Source organism: Nelumbo nucifera, chromosome 6 (assembly GCF_055504915.1).
Source record: "Nelumbo nucifera cultivar China Antique chromosome 6, China Antique-T2T, whole genome shotgun sequence".
Lineage (NCBI taxonomy): Eukaryota > Viridiplantae > Streptophyta > Magnoliopsida > Proteales > Nelumbonaceae > Nelumbo > Nelumbo nucifera.
Genome location: NC_142654.1, coordinates 8,871,516 through 8,889,465, shown reverse-complemented (window position 1 = coordinate 8,889,465; position 17,950 = coordinate 8,871,516). Strand labels below are relative to the sequence as shown.

Below are 17,950 nucleotides of genomic sequence, written 5' to 3'. Positions count from 1 at the left end.
TACATATATTTATGAATGTATATTTTCACATATGCATCCATGCCACATGCATATACATACATATACACACACACACATATATATATATATATATATATATATATATATATATATGTGTGTGTGTGTGCGTATTAATACTCACATAAATAACTGTTAATATAATATTTATGCATACAAATATGAAGCTAGGTCAGATTGGCCAAAGCCTCAACCCTAACCCAACCCGAAGTTGAATTCACACTTTTCAACCCTAACCCTAATCTGAACTTCAGCTTGGCCAACCCAATTTTTTGGGCTGGGTTCAGGTTAACCCAGTCCAAGTTACAGCCCTACTTGTTGGAGCAAATTTCTCCAATCCACCTGGAGGATTCATGGAAGACAACAGGATTATTTATGTAGCCAAACTCCAAATAGTTGGAAAAAAGGTTTCTTTAGTTGAGCCTGAAATGACTACTTAGATCAAACAAAAGTATAAGATTCATGGGACCAGAATTTTGAAGAGTATATTTACTTAATAGGGTATCATTGTCAAGACCATGGATTGCTGCTACTGTTTACACAGAAGATTGAAATTACTGAGAATTAGTCCTAAAGATATGTATTCATTCTGAGAACTAAAGCAACTAAGCAAGAGATGAAGACGCATTGCTCAATCACTAATTAGAACTGAGTTTGCAACTTTTATTGCATTACTTGAAGCTGTTGTGCTAAAAGAATTTTACAACTCATAAATGGTGTGGTGGGACCTCAAAACAGAAGAATTCTAGGTATCAGTGGGGCCTTTGAAGAGATTCTTAGCTACAGCTCCGTTTGTTTGGAGTGCAATTTCATTTGCATTAATACAAATGCATGAGTGATGAGATCAGTTTTTCTTTTATGATCAATCCTGAATGGGGAATATGGCTCCATTAAAAGGTGGTATAATGAATGAAAAGAAGCAAAGAAAAAGAAAAGCCCTTAGTGCGCTGACTGTGACTGTGATTGATTAAAACCTACCAATTCATGCACATTATTCATCGAATAAACTTGAATGTGGATTTTTTGGTAGATACATATAATTAACAAGGAGATATCAGATATTCAGATAAGTATCACTAAAGTATAAATAGGACCCACCATAAAGGTTGTACCTTCCTTCCAAAAGAAAAACTAGCTAGTGGTTAAATTAACAAATTGGATGGGCCTTGCACAGCTTTGCTTTTCCATGAAGCATACTGATCAACCTCCATCAGTCACCAATCTCCTCCTCTCTTTTCTTGTGGGTGGCTTTGGGATAGAAATTATGAAAAAATATAGAATCAATTATATAATATATAATTATTATTACAAAATACTAAAATATTAAATATGAAATTCAGTGAAATGTTTTGTCTAAGATATAAAAATTTGATCATGGATCCATCAAGAGTCAAAAAGGAAAGAAATTTCCAAGATTTAAAACCATGGCTACAAGACCGTTGAATGAGGAGGATAGGGCCAAGTCTATGGAGAGAAATGCTTGAGAATTCTAATTTCAATTCATAAGAAGAAACAGTGCCCCAGCAAGTGATGAACAACCTGCTAACAAACAGGAAACGGCAAGCCCAAGTCAAAAGGGGAAGGGATGAAGGGAATTCTGTTGCAATAGTCACCAATCTGCTACACTAGATTCATTTCTTAGGTATATTAATTTTTCCATTTCACAGTGACATGAAGAATTACTACAAGAAGCAAAGCAAAGATCATTTTTCATATATCTTTTGGTACAGAGAGAGAGAGAGAGAGAGAGAGAGAGTCATCATCATCATCAGCTGCAACAACCACCCTTTTACTTTAATGAGTAGAGTTTACATTTGAATCAAAACTGATTCATTGGGGAAGGATTCTATTGGTTGTACCGCCATGAACCATCCCCAATAGTGATAAGGATTTCATTAACATGGATGATGCACAACCTAAGCACCTAACAGATTCTACTCTGCATGAATTACTCTGCAAAAAACCAACTTTTGAGACAAGGGAAGAAGAAGAAGAAGAAGAAGAAGAAGAAGAAGAAGAAGAAGAAGAAGAAGAAGAAGAAGAAGAAGAAGATTGTTGAAGCAAAGCATTTGAATTCCCAGGCCCGATGGAAATATTAATAGTATCACCAGCACCAGCACCAAGACCTTGGCTGCTGTTCTGTTGAACTGGAACATGCCTTTCAGCATCATCATCATCATCTTCTTCTTCCACCTCCATATCCACAGGGCCGAGCACTGGCAACACCACAGACATGGAGGCCATGATGGGTGTTCGACAGAGCGGGCAATTCGAATGCGAAGCGAGCCATTTATCAATGCAACGAAGGTGGAAAGCATGTCGACAGTTGGGCAACAGTCGTACCACTTCTCCTTCCTCCAGATGACCCAAACACACGGCACATTCGCTCTGCTCAGCACGAAACAGCCCTCCGCCTTGCTTGCTGGAGTAAGCTAGAATTGGGATGGACTCAAGCACCTTTTCTTTCAACCCAACTGCAGCCTGGTTCCCTTGAACTGCTTCAGAGGTCTCATCTTGGCGCCTGCTCACACAGTATCTGGTCAGCACAAAATTGTAGGCTACAATTGCCAGAGCTGTGGCCACAATTCCTGCCATGGAGATCATTAGTGGGGTGAGGAGGAGATGGGATTCTTGGGAGGGTTGTTGGGGTGGTGACTCCATGTTCTCCATCCCATATCATCTGCAACAGCCTGGTCTAGCAAAATTTTGTGAGAGATGGTTCATGAAAGCTAGATATGGCTTTAGTACTTTTATACCATTATTATCTGGACCCAAATCAGAAAAAACAAAGAGGGATCAAATGTCTCCTGACATTGACTCCTTAATTAGTCACTGAAATAAATCAAGTTGTTGGGTATTTTATAGTAATCTAGAGTGATAGATAAGATACTTTTCACTATATATAGCTATAGATATCTAGAGTTGTGCCTCACTTTATTTATTTTATAGTATTCTTTTGCTATTGATCAGCCTTGGATTACTGATTCTGTGATAACAAGTTTTGGTTTGGTGCCATCCAACTTTTTGTCTTAAACTAATCTTATTTTTGTTGTGGTTATTGGCTGCAACTTGTCAATTGCGTAAATGAGTAGGAAGGCACTTCGGCCAAAAGGGTACCCTGACTACTCAATCTGTTCCATTCCATGGTTTTGAAAATCGGATCGGATCGAACGGTTGGACCAGTTGATTCGGAAATGGTCAGGCAATCGATTCCATTTCATCCAAAAATCACTCATGGGCCAAAAACTATTGATTTGATCAGCGACCCGCTGATTTGGGTGGTCGAACCATCAAACTGTTGATCTGGACAATAGTTTTTGGCCAGTTTTTTATTTTAATTTATTTTTTTATCTTTTTAAGTCAGAACAGGCCATTCATTCCAACTAGATGATTGGACTGTTTGACCCGGAAATCAGTAACTAAAACAGTTCTGTATTCAGTTCGGTTTTTAAAATCTTGATCTGTTCAACAAATCTAAACATTTACAGGGAGTAGACCTGGCAATTGGGTTGGGTGGGTCGGGTTCGGGTTGAGTCAAGACACTTCGGGTTGATTTTGGGTCGGGTTGATTTTTGGGTTGGGTTGCCAAATGCTAGACCCTAACCTTAAATGTTCAGGTTAGGGTTGACCCATGGGTCAATTCTGATCATCCCAAAAAATAATTAAAATTTAAAAATAAAAAATAAATACATGAAAAATGCCAAAATTAAAGGAATTAACATTAAAATTTCAAATATTAAATAAAAAAAACTTGAACATTTAACAATTCAGAGTAAACAATAAAGAGTAAAGACTAAATATTAAAAATTAAAGAGCGAAAACTCTAACAATGTATAAATAGTCCCAATTAGACCCATGAACCAACCCTATCCAACCCAGTTTTTTTCGGGGGTTAAATCGGGTCAGGTCATTCTCAAATTCAGGTAATTCAAAATGAGACCCTAACTCTATTTTTTCGGGTTGGATTGAGTCAACTTTTTGCCAGGTGTAACAGGGAGGATAGGTTTCATCTTGGACCTGAAGAATTTTGTCTCTTTGGGTCTTGACATATGATGTTTTAAATTATTATTTTTTTCTATCAAGTATAGGTGAAGGAACATGTGGAGCAATGCCAATGGAGACCCAACATGACTGGGTCGGTTACTGGCTTGCAGTGTATTTTCTGAGCCCACCAAATTAAGAAGAATGGTTTAGATCATACCAATGATCTTCTGGATCTTTAGAATCTTGGGGGTCCATTTTTGGGGAAGTGATCACTCAGATTGATAAAATAAGAGGTGGGTTTAAATGGAGAACTCCAATCTACAGGCTAAAAACCATGAGTTTGGATGGTTTGATGTACAGTATCAAACTTCAACCTTTTCATACTCAATTGTCCACTTTTGCTCTACCAAGGAAAAGTGAGAGTGGGAGGAGAGGAAAATACCACATGCCCATCTCGTTTCCTTATAGGATCTGTCGACTTGGTATCTTACAGATCGGACCGGACTAGGCGGTTGAACCGATGACACGGTGATCCAATGGCCTTTCTGGGTCCTGGTTAAATAACGGGTTTTTAACAGTTAGGATGGGCCAACCACTCGGTTAACTGATAAAACCATGGTCCGGTGAGCATTCTGGTTTTCTGTGGAATCCGAGTCCTACAACATCACTTTTGAGACATTGGCCCTACTAAAACCCAATCTTAAACCGAGTCCGAAGCATAGAATCTCATGATTTGAGTAACGAATGATCCAAGGTTTGTTAAATTTTGGAGAGGGCCGGTTAGGCCTGGCTCAGATGATATTCCGGCCTATTATGTTTTATTGAGGGCCCACTTTCAAAGCTTTATGGAACACTTTAACACCTCAACGAGTTCAGTCTTAATGTAGAAGACAGTGAACAGTGTCTTCTTTTGATTGGTAGTTTTGACATTTTCAAAAATTTTAAGTTGTACATGTCATCATGTACTCACGTGAACCGAAGGTCAGTTAATGGCAGGGACAAACTTGACACTTTTTGAAAGTTTGGATATTACAATGACACATTTGAAAGTTCAGGTACTAACTTGACACTACCCCCAAAGTTCAGGGTATTAAAGTGAAAATATCCTTAGATACTCACCTTATCTCGTCTAGTCCCATGAAATGAAAAAATAAACAAAAAAGGGTAAATTACAGATAGGTATCCTATACTTTGGGGTAGTGATAGATAGGTATCCTAAACTTTCAATTGCAACACTTGAGTACTTTGAATTCTCAAAAATAGACACTTAGGTCCATCCGTTAGTATTCAGTCACTTAAGCATTAGATAATACCAAAAAGAACTTTCTCATGCATTTCTGAGATCATTCTTAGGTAAATTTACGTCTCTCCATGATGACCATCTCACATGGACAACAAATAACATATTCAAATTTTCTGATGACGGCATTCTTTGGTGATGATTTTACTCCATAGAATAATCTAAAAAAATACACAAAAATGGTATTATTGACATTATGTAAAGTTTAACTAACGGAATATTAACAGATGGACCCAAGTGTCTATTTTTGAAAGTTCAGGATACCTATTTGTAATTTAAATTAGAGAAACTCATCCTATTCTTAGGAGGTCATGATACTAACCTCTTGAACTTTGTTTTGGGACAATGACCAGATTCCATATCTTCACCAAATCTTATCTCTAAATGCTGTCCATGAAAAATAGTACATTGAAGGTTCGTCAGCTTCGTCTTCATCCCTGAGAGCTGAACCTCAGAACAAATTTGGATACACAAAACCCAATCTGTTACCAATCGTCTTTGGCATGGATCCCAATAAGTCTCCAATTCCATGTCTCAACTGCATTTCCATTCTCTTCTTTGTCTTCTGTACTCCAGGAATATCTATGAATTGCTAGAACAGCAGGCTAGGGCTGAGCATTTGCTAGAATTAATTTGAAGGGCCTGGGCCTGGGCTTGGGCCTGATGCATTACAAATTTACAAATTCATCAAATCCAGTAGCTGACTTACACCCCCAAAAGAGTCTGTGGCCTTTTAAAGGTCTTATAGAAACTTGTTTCAAAAGAAACTCCACATAGAAGCATACAGCAGTTCATTGGGACTTTGGTTACTCATAACTCTTTGTTGAATATAGTTCATGGTTCAATACCACAGAGGATCCAAAGTCCGAGATATCCAGTGTAAACGCCTTAACTGAGTTTTACTCCATGACATTGAACAGAAAGGAATGGAGGAATAGGATTCATGTAAATTTTACTTCACATCTCTCTCTTTATCTAAACACTATAGATGATTTAAAATTTCAATCAATTGTGTTAAAAGCGACACACAATTTATATTTTTTTCGTTGTTTCGTATTTCACAGGGTATATTTAAATCATTAAAGAATTTAACAACATTAAAGATTCAACTGTAAAAAATCACTCTCAAGGTGCAGTTAATGCATCATAGTTTTTGCCAAAATAGAATGATGAAATACAGACTTGCATCTAGGGCTGTTCATAAGAAGACCCAATCCGACCAAACCGACCAACCTAAGTCGGGCGGGTTTTCTTCAGCACCGGTCGGTTTTGGGTTATAAAAAATCATAAACCGATGATTCGATTTTCATGTGTGAAAATCAAAACCGACCCGACCTGACCCGAATCAATCCGATTTAGTAGTTAGTTCCTACTTAGTAGTTACGACCTACTTAGTTCCTACTTAACTAAGTTGTCTCTATCCTAGTTACAACCTAGTTAACTAAGTTGTATCTCAAACTCTGCTCCCTCCACAACTGGATCCATGGATGGGCCACAAAACATTAAGAAAATGCTGGTTTCCTTTGGGAATGTAGAGTCAGAAATGAACACTTGAACAGCAACTAAGTCACTCCTAAGTAGAGCTGAAACTGACCCAAACCGACTCAAACCGATCAGGTCAGTTTTGTTTAACACAGGGTCGGTTTCGGTTTCAATTTCAGATAACCCGACCAAATCGGGTTGATTGGAAAAACATCAGTAAACCAACCCAACCCGACCCGTGAACAGCCCTATTTGCATCAAATAAACCCCAATAAAAAAAGGGATTTAAGAGTACGGCAATACATTGGGCCGCAGCAGCCCATAGGCCCCTTACCCAAACTCGCCCAACTTGAGTTTGGTCAGGTTTAATAGGAAAAAAAAAAATCAATTCTAAGGCCCATCTTACATATATCCAAGGTTTTGGGCCATGACTAGCCCACTGATCCTTGATTTTAGATACCCTAATTTCAGTTTACACTAGCACCCTATTTTGCCATACGTGGGCTGGGCTGGGCTTGGCTTCCTATTTTGCCAGATTGGACTACATAAACTTTTGCTATTTAGTGTGAAGTGTTATGTGCTGGTAACAAAGACTGAATATTTGGTTCTGATTACCATTCAGATATTTCTTTTTTTCATTTTGGATAATAAGAGTGAAAAAAGGATTCTTTCATTGATGAACAAAGTTTTAAAATTTACCAAATTTTTTGAATGGTTTAGGTAAGTTTACTGAAACAGTCATCTGGATATTTCCCCCAGCTTTTTTTTTTTTCAACCAGAATTTCATAATATGTTGTACACTTTTCAACTGAAATCCCATAACATTTCAAAAAAACAAAAAGAAATTTTATCTGCCAAAAATTCTGGTTTCCAACAGTTTTAACACAATTTCTTATTGTTTTCATAATGGAACATTAAAATATTTTACCCACATATATATTCAATGGCTAGGTTCTAAATATCGATACAAGCTGATACGCTGGTACTGTAGGGCTATCGGCCTGTATTGGTGTTTTTTTTTTATGTTTTATTTATTTATTTTTTTCAAAACTGGTTCAAAGAGATTAATTTAAGTCCTGGCTACCCTCTGAACCATGGCCTGACTCGATACACCCCCTGTAGGGACGTATTAGAAAGACCCCCATATGAAATATATTAACGGATACGGACCGATACGTAACAATATTTTGAACCTTCCTCAATCGTCAATAATATAAGTTTGGTTTATTTCATTTCCATATGGGTTATTGGGGAACAAAATAGCTGAAATTTCGGGTTTTTTTAAGCCCATTTAGGTGAGATGTGGGGGACCAAGGTAATTGCCACCCCATTACACAAGCTCTGACTCCCTTCATAAGTTGCAGCTTCTATCTCTACACCTATGGCAGTTCTTAGTGGCAGAGTCAATGGGTTTCTTCTTGTGCATGAACATGGCTGAACTAATTCTTTAAATTTGCATTGATTGGACAAGACTTGGAAGACTATTGGCCTGAAACTTGCCCTAATCAACGGGCCTTGTTCTATGGGAACCATGCAAACTTCGTTTTGGCCATCTCATTTGCCACATGACTGAACCAGACCTCTAATCTTCAACAGAACATATCTACTTATTTGCCTTTTCCACATTCTGTTTTCTCTATTCTTTAATTGCTCAATAGAACTTAGAAAAATATCAGGGGGGAAGTCAAGATAATCATGAATTCTCTCACTTGACCTTTGTATGATTAAGGACACATTTTGGGGTAGGGGCATCCAAAAAGCTAATGGAGTTGAGAACATATTCATGGGTTGATGTTCTTCATAAATGAGAAGATTGGACATATACATTGGAAGAGACAGTTCACAACATTCAGACCGGATGGGAAAACCCGGTTCTGTTTTACTCTAAAACCACTGTTTGGTCAAAAACTGTTGATTTGGTTATTGAACCATTGATTCAGGCGGTCGAGCCGTTCAACCTGTGAATGGTCTGAGAACCAGACCCCAAAATGATTTCTTATCCAGTCCGATTTTAAAAACCTTGATAAAACATAATGATTCCTTTAAGTGGATTACGAGCCTTGTTAGTTTAGGAAGGGAAAATTAGGGATCAGATGAGCCGGAGATATACACAACAGGTTAGGCAATTTATCACGAGTGAACACGTCAGTTTTTCATATGCAGAATTCAGAAGGTGTGGATCCCACATCACATGTATTTTGTTGATCCGGATTGGCCGGAGATAAAATCATGCACAATGGACCAGGCAATTTATCACGAGTGAACACATTTATTCACAATAATAATCAGTTACAGATATTACTGTTGGACCAGCAACATGCGCGCTGTGTGTTCACTCATGATAGGTTGCTCAGCCCTCTCTGCAAGGTTTTTTTTCCGGTAAATTCGGACTCGACAAATACACGTGATGTGCTGAAAGCCTGAAATCTATCTCCAAAAATCTCCTTGACTTAACATTTGGGGGTACGATTGAATTGACTCCACTCTAATGGTAATACCACAGTTACAACCATCAATCATGCATAGCCTGTCCAAACAGCACCTCATAATGTAGAAACTGTAGTGAGTCTACTTATCCATATATTATGGGAGTGGCAAGGGCTCCTGTTGGCCTGAAATAAAGGAGAAGTAATGGATTACAAGCAAAGAAATAAAGGATATGCTGTCTAAGGTCCAGACAAGAAGGAAAATTTGTTGCAGGTTTGGATTACAAGTTCTTCACAACTTACCTGTAATTCAACATTGGAAAAACAGAAAGTATAAAACTCTGAAACTTATCACTTAACAAAGTTACCAAAAGAAAATATGAATTGTTTTTCTTGTTGCCGGTTTAACAAATAGATGAAAACCATCTGATTTAATTTGGAAGCAGATTGTTTCTCAAAACAAAAACACAAAAAAAAAAAAATGTTCTTAATGGCATATTTGATCTTTATTTTCAAAATTTAAACAAAAAAACGTGTTGTTAAATTTCCGGTTTCAAAAACATGTTTTTCATCTTATTGTTGAATATCATGCTCCGTAAATCATATAATTTCTATATCACAAAATTTGTTTTTGTTTTACAAACCATTGTTGATGGTTCCAAAAACATGTATAAACAAAAACCAAGTTGTTTTTCTTTTGAAAATAAAAAACAAAGTTCAAGATTGGACACGCTTTTGAAAATAAAAACAAAAACGTTCATGTTGTAGAACACCCCCTAAAAGGTTCAATATGATGATGATATATACAAGCCAAGTTATTGGGAAAACAAAAGAACACATCATCAATTAACCTCTCAGATTTTCTTTCATAATTTAAGGGAAGTGAAACTGTAAAAGTTTATGATGTTTAAGGTGAAAAAATGGTGCCAGGTAGACACCATATTAGAGAAAGCGGTGCTTCAAACAATACCCTCTTGTTTGGTACTGTTTTTCTAGAAAAAATGTTGCTCTAGACCATGCTTTGGAAATCGGGAAGTGTGGTCTGGCGCAATGCCAAATTCAATGTTTTCTGAGAAAATGGTGCATTGCTGCCAGTGGTACAATGATGTGACATCATCTTGGACGTTGGATAATATAGATCAACGTTAAAAACATTGCTGCTAGCACCGGTATTAAATAAAATCCGTGTTGTTTTCTCAGAAAATGCCTATGTGGCAGCACCAGCTATGGTGTTTACAACTCCACATATCTAGTGCCATTTTTATGAAAAAACAGTGTGATGTTTCCAGTACCAATGCCAAACACCTACTAAAAGCAGCCATGAAAGGCTTTGGAAGCTAGCCTTAAGCCACTTCTCAATTGTGACATATTTTGAAAGTTACATAAAATAAGAATATTCAATACTGCACCCAAACCTGACCGACCATCACAATATAAATTATAAAAAAGGAATAATCCTCTATCTCTTACTATTGACCGGAGAAGAAATTGAAATTTATACAACAGAAAAAAGTAGTCTTCTCTATTTGAATCAAATAAGGATGGCAAGAAAAAAAATGTTGAATTCCTAAAAGAGAAAAAGAAAATATACTCCCTTCGGACCAGAGATACATACGAAAGTTGATTCGGAACTGACCTTATATGGCACAAACTGATGACCAGTCGATATCAATTAAGAGAATGGTTCAAAGTATCTAGAAGAATTATTGGCTTCTACCATATTGGATAAATTGAAATGCATTTTTCAGTTAAAATTTAGGGTTTAAAGGTTTAAGATTTAGGAATTAAAAACAGGGTTTATAAGAAATTTTAGGGATTTTACATAATGTTAATATGAGTATTAATATAAGCATTCAGCACGGTGACCCTAAAAATTGATACATATTATACGATATACACACTACAATAATTTGAATTATAATAAGAAATTAAATAAATTCATGATTTTCAAAATCAGATGGTCGGATCGAAAAAATCGAGAACCAATCAGGTGCTGGTTCCATTTTTTTCCAAAACTGAATGTTCGATTCGAATGATCAAACCGTTCAACCCAGAAACCAGACCCTGATCGATTCATTGTCCGGGTCGTTTTAAAAACCTTGAATAAATCCGTGCTCCATTTTGAGTTATTCCAATGGAGCTTTCATATCTATTCTTTTTGACACCGAAGCCAACAAGGATTATCGTCTGCATTGCATGGGATTATGGGATTATTTGTCGCCATTGGATGGAAAGTGGATTATATTATAATTTGTAAAAATTTCAAAAATATGACAAAATCAACCTTTGAGTGTGAGTAGCCGAGTAAGTGAAGAGACATGGGATTATTCTTCATGTCTCTGGAGACATGGGATTATTCTTCATGTGAGCTCAATTTCTGCCAATCTTCCATTTTGATTAATTAATTCAAATTTCTGGGTAATTAAAACGTGGGTGCCGTGGGTACAATAGTCAGGTATTGGCCTATATTAATTCGAGATCAGATTAGCTTAACACAATGGCTGTGCAATGGGCTGTAGTCAGTAATTAATAAAATATATATGACCCACAATCATTCAATTAATCTCTCAGCTTCACCTAATCATTCAATTAATAAAATTTCTTTTGGGAGGGCTGTGGCTTCTCGGTAGCGGCTCAAGGCAGTTCAATCAACTCAAGAGCCCTCCCAAAACAGCTCCCAACGGGCTTTAACGATGATGGCTTTAGCATCACTAAGTCAAGTGCAGACTTGGCTGAATTCTGAGATAGTCTTGGGATGTGAGTGGATCGGTCGTCGTATGATGATGACTCGTCAGGTCAGTTGAGTCGGCTTAAGAAAAGTCAGAAATTAAACAATACCCAGTTGATTCAGTTGGAAAGATATTTTAATGCTTTTAGGTACAGTACTTTTGGAAAATTATAGCTGAGAATCCAGAAATGTTGGGCTTGTGGGCCAAGTTCAAGCTTAGTGTGCGATCTATGTTCAGATTTGGTTGCACCTCTGGTTCCTGCATCATATTTGCGTCAGATTCAGGTTGAACCTCTTGTTCCTGCATCCAAGGTCAAATCAAGTCCGAACCCACCAGATTATACTCGGCCCTTTAACTCTCTTATTTGATTAAGGCTCTACAGCATTTTAATATAATTTAATTATCTAATTCAGTTTGATCTAATTGGTTATTTGTTATCTATGAAGACACATTTGAGCTTCATATATATAGCTTTCAATTGCCACAAGTAAAAGACTATGAAAGAGCAAGGAAAAAACCAAAGAAAACCTGTTAATGTAACAAAATATATATGGTGCTTGATAGAGAAGAATGGTGGAACAGGATTTGTATAACCAAACTCATAATAGATAGAGTTAAAAGCTGACGAGCTGGTTTTAGGATGCCAAAACATGAGGTTTTGACATAAGTTGCCCTTATACTAAGGACTCAAGCTTAGGGAAACAATGGTAGTTTGGTAATTTTACAAGAAAACTAAAATTTAGAAAGAGAATAGGGAATTGTAAGATAGATACTTAAACACCCCTGATCCTACTTTTTGTCTCTCATACTTGCTCATGCAGTGTCACCACCCTCTAGCTTCTATTAAGTATGTATTATATGCCATATACCCGGTAGGGGTGTCAACGGTTTGGTTAACCGAATCATGGCCCCTTTTTGTAAATCGAATCGGTAGTATCGATTTTTTTATTTTACTAAATCGAAACCGAACCAGTACTATAGGTTAATTAGCTTGTCGGTTTCGGTTTTTGATCAGTTCGATTCTTCGGCTGTAGACATGTTCATGGGTCGGACTTTCACTTGTCACTAATGAAAATATACTAGGCCCGAGCCCGAGCTTGGCCCGACCAGTGGGCCTATAACTTGGGCCCGAGCCCGGCCTTGTTTAAAAGCCCGAAACTCGAAGCCCGACTTAATTGAAAAAAAAACAATTTTCCCTATTCAAATTAGAATTAAAAATTCAGATAGTATTTTTTTTTCTATTTAAATGAACAATGGGCCTACAAGATGGTATTTTTCCCTTTCTTTTATATTTTAAAACATAATTTTACATTCTTAAATCAAAAAATTTATTCAAATGGACATAATCACATAACTAATTTTAAGTTTAATATTAGGTCGGGCCGGGCCGGGCTATTTTGACAACACCCGAGCCCAATTTGAATTTATTGCGGGCCGGGCTTTTTGGCCCGAATTTAAGCCTGCGGGCCTATATTTTGACAACACCCCAAGCCCGTCCGGGGGCCGGGTGGCCCGGCCCGGCCCATGAACAGGTCTATTCGGCTGTTTGGTTTTTTATATTTATAATATATATTATATAAATATATGCATAGTATTATATTATAAATAATAAATGATATATAATATATTATAAATATTTTAAAAATATATAATATATTTATAAATAGATCATTATAAATATAATATAAGTACATATTTATATAATAATGGATATATATTTATATAAAATACATAAAAAATGTGACATATATTAAAAATATTTATAAAATATACATATAAATATATATACCGGTCGGTTCGGTTAACCGTCGTTTTTTTTATAGGTTAACCGAAAATCGAATCGGTCCTTCAATTTTTCAAAAATTCTGAACCGAAATCAAATTGACCAATTTGATTAACCACATTTTGCGATTCGATTTTCTCGGTTCAGTTTGATTTTTCGGTTTTTCATGAACACCCTAATACCAGGTATGGCTGCACCACTGAGAGGAAGTGATTGATACAAATTGAAAGGGTTTAGAAGAGATAAAGGCAGATCAAGAAGAGCATGGGTTGAAGTAGTGTGAAATGGTTTGAAACCCATATATAATTTAATAATGGAGATGAGTTGAGTTGTATATATCATTCTACTATAGGACCAATCACTCCCTAAGTGGCCATGTAGATCTGGCCATCTGAGCTTCCTAGCTCTTGAATTCATGATATTGGGTTATTGTTAAGCCAGCTCCCAAGGGTAGGAGCAAATATCTACTCTCAGCCTTAATGCTGATCAAGTTTGATTTGACAGACAATCAGAGGGAAGGTTCTGTTTCTCTTTTTACCCCAATAGTAATATCCTTAGCAATCTTCACCCCATTCAATAGGCTGGAATCTACTTCTAGAAGCTAAACAACCTGTTGCTTGGTTTCCTTTAGTCTGGATTCTGGAACTATACAATGTAAAGCTACACAGCCATATTCTTCTAGGAGCTAATTAACCAATCTGCTGGAAAGGGTACTCTGGTTCTTGGGTGAATGTGAATGTACATATCCGAATTATAAAGCTGGTGATGTTGCATATAGATCATCTCATTGCCCCATTGAACATAGTTAAAAAGGTGGCAGCTGCAGTACAACTGATCAATTGGCATATGTACCAGAATATGTTGGGTTTCGGGGTAATGAATTGAATTATTCATCAACTTGGTAGGATCAAAGCCTTTTTACTCAAAACTGACCACTCCTGCATGACCATCATCCCATGCCTGTGAATAGAGAGATGCACTTTTCAACAAACCTGGGACTGTGGACTGAGAAGGGTTGCAATTTCTGACTCTATATATGTACCTACCCCATATGTAATCCATCAATTACACCTCCATTCAGACCCACCCATCTTCTCTATTTTTTGTCATGTTTAAGGAGAGTATACTGGTTGGGTGATAGATACCCATTGGCCATTGGATGTCTTCTCTCTCATAGTCTCATTCCTGTTTGAAGTGAGTGGATTAGACAGGAAAGGGGTACTGCAGCCTATGTATATATGCATATACCAGCTGTACAAATGTGTGTATGTGGGGTGGTGGGGTGGGGGGCATGGCCTATCTAAACCGCCCAAGTGCCACCTCTACTAGGAAATGGTCCCACCTTAGCCTTCTCATTATATCAACGCAATACTAGACCCATATAAAAGGTCTAAGTCTGCATTTTCCGTGGAGGAGTCATGTCATGGTGCCTGGTCCCATATATATCAACACACATATACCGAAGTGGAATCAGCATCTCCCATAGAAGACGTATTTTACCATAATCAAGGTTTTATGTGTGCTAGAACTGTTTAATTAGGACAAAATCCAGTTTCTTTTCTGGATGTATTTGGATCATGGAAATCAGAGCATTAGGATTTTTTTTTGGGGTATAATCAATATTCAAGAACAATAGCAATTAATGAAATCACAATTCAGCTTTGGTCAGTGGAAGTCTGTATTCATATCGTTTCAACAGCTTCTTGCAATCTTGCATTGAGAATATCTCTCCATGAAATAGAGCACATAAGTATGGAGATGTTCCCAATATAAGACTGTAAAGACTGTTTAAACGGGTATTGCATTGACTGAAGCTGAACTCTTGAAATCATTGGTTGGAATTCTAGGTTTGGTTGTTTGGATGTCTCAATTTAATTAGATAAATTAGAATGTCTGTAGAATTTTAAATATCACATATTTTGTGGGAATTCAATCCTCTACCTTAGGGATCCTTTTTGCATTTCCAATGTTGATATGAATTTCTCTTAGGTGACAACCAATAAAACCAACTCAAAGAAACCTCTCTCTCGAATGAATGATCCATAACTTTAGGTTATGTCATTGAATATAAGAATGATTAAAAATAAGATATATGAAAGTGTGAAAAATATACTAATAATAGAACAAAATAAGAAAATAGTAGTACAATAAAAAGTAAATAAATTAAGGTAAATTATTATATATCCAGCAAATTAACCATTTTTTGCATAACTTTAATATAAAATGGTTTACTTATAGAATCATATGATTTAGTGAATATATAATAATGAGAAAAACAGGCAAACACCCTTTCCTTTATCTTGTGTTATCATAATAATAGTGGAATAAAATTAAAAAATAGAGGGAAAAATAAATAATTGCATATAACATTTCAAACATTTATTTAACAAATTAAAATAATAAAATATAATAGTTTCACAATTTGATTTTCCCTAATAGAACCTATTAATATACATTTTATAATAAAATATAATAATAAGCTTAGTTAAGTGCTTTTTATAAAACTAGAAAATGTGCACATTCTTTTGCATGTGAAAATTTTTGAAGAAGAAGATGATGATAGTAAGATTATGTGTCCAAAATTTTCTATATATATATATATATTTATATTTCTATACATGTAAAACTAATTCTTATTAACACATTTTTGTTTAATATGATGATTATATAACAATAGATATGTGTCCAAATGTTTTATATAAGACATGTTTTTTTCCATAATTTTTGTGTTTTTATCTTTCTTATTTTATTATTTAGTTGTGACATCATGGGTTGATCCATTTGACCTGCTGATGGTTGAATTTACTTGCCACTTGGACAAAATAATGGTTTTGTATTTGGGTCAATTTTAAAAAATCTTAGGTTTTATATTATTAAAAGTATTGGATATAGATCTCTTTAATAGAATTTACTGGTGAGAAAAATACCTTAAATATAGGGTTTAATGAGAGAGAATGGGAGCTAATGCCTTAAATAAAAGACTCAATGAAAGGGAATTGAGTATGGTGAAAAGTAGCAATTCAAATTGCACTTTCTATCATCACAATTAGAGAGAGACTAAATTCAAGAATAGGCATATTTTAGTAAAAATGAAGTCATACAAACTCATCCATAATTTTAATAGTAGCATAGATATCGATTATACGTATTAAAAATGCAATAAATCAACTATATTGAGTTGGAATAATTTAAAAACAGTTTGAACCATTTTATTAGACTATAAGAATCAGTTCTCGTCACTCACCCAAAGAATGGTCGTTTAGGGCTGTCAGCAGGTCAGGTTGTTATTCATGTAAATAAACAACCTAAAATTTGAGTACAAATAAAATAGTAAATTATTTATATGTTAATAAATTAAGTATTTTCAACCAAAGATTAGAAATAAACTAGAAATTCTTTATATATTGTTAATAAAATAATATATCTGGATCTGAATCATTTGAGAACAAACAAGAAGAACCAAAACCAATCCAATTATTAATCAGGACAGCTAATATAGGAGAATACTTGAACACCCTCTTTCCAAAAGATGTGGATTCTCAGAAAGAAGAAATAGAAAGAGAATAAAGGTACGGTTGTATCATGCAGCTTTATATCGGAAATCATGCATATTTGGGCAATACTCAAGATGCATGCATGGAATGTGTAATGTCCTCGTTGGTTGTAAAGTTTTTATTTGTTTTCTATTTTGGAGTAGGGATCTAGAAAGGAACACTAACCCACTACGACCAGACCCTAGTTGTAGAAATTGCTACACGTAGTGGGTTAGCCGCAGGTTACCGGCTGAATAGGTAAGAGCTTGCAAGCCAGTTGCGATTTGTCTTTCAACCAGCCAACCAGTTAACCTGTGACTGAACATCCATGTGTCATGTGTTGGGGTGAAAGTAAATTCTACGACCAGGGCTTGATTGTAGGGTTAGCATTCCATGGGGTTTAGATTTTAAGAGCATATTGCTTTTATTGATTGTTAAGTTAGGATGTAAGATGATGTTTTTTGGCTTAAATTTAATGATATTTAATGATGCATGTTATTCTCCTAAGGTCCCGTTTGGTTTGTGGGAATAGGGGTACGGAATCGGAATTGGAATGGGTTATTCTGATTCCAACTGTTTGGTTGAAGGGAATCGGAATCCCATTGTCATCCCTGGTGGGATGGCCATTCCTTCCCCTCCCTTGGGAATGAAATCCCAATCTAATTGATTCTAATTTTCCTTTCAATTCCTATCTA

General features: G+C 36.0%; 1 protein-coding gene across 1 annotated transcript; it reads right to left on the bottom strand.

Moving 5' to 3' along the window:
* Positions 1–1,783: 1,783 nt before the first annotated feature.
* LOC104604596 (uncharacterized) lies at positions 1,784–2,845 on the bottom strand. Its single transcript, XM_010269025.3, has one exon. The coding sequence runs from the start codon at positions 2,686–2,688 to the stop codon at positions 1,849–1,851; it is 840 nt and encodes a 279-aa protein (XP_010267327.1). The 5' UTR covers positions 2,689–2,845; the 3' UTR covers positions 1,784–1,848.
* Between the last annotated feature and the right edge of the window lie 15,105 nt (positions 2,846–17,950).

What these genes read in the sequence shown, in the direction of transcription:
- LOC104604596 (XM_010269025.3), bottom strand. Translation starts at nt 2,688, where the DNA reads ATGGAGAACATGGAGTCACCACCCCAACAACCCTCCCAAGAATCCCAT.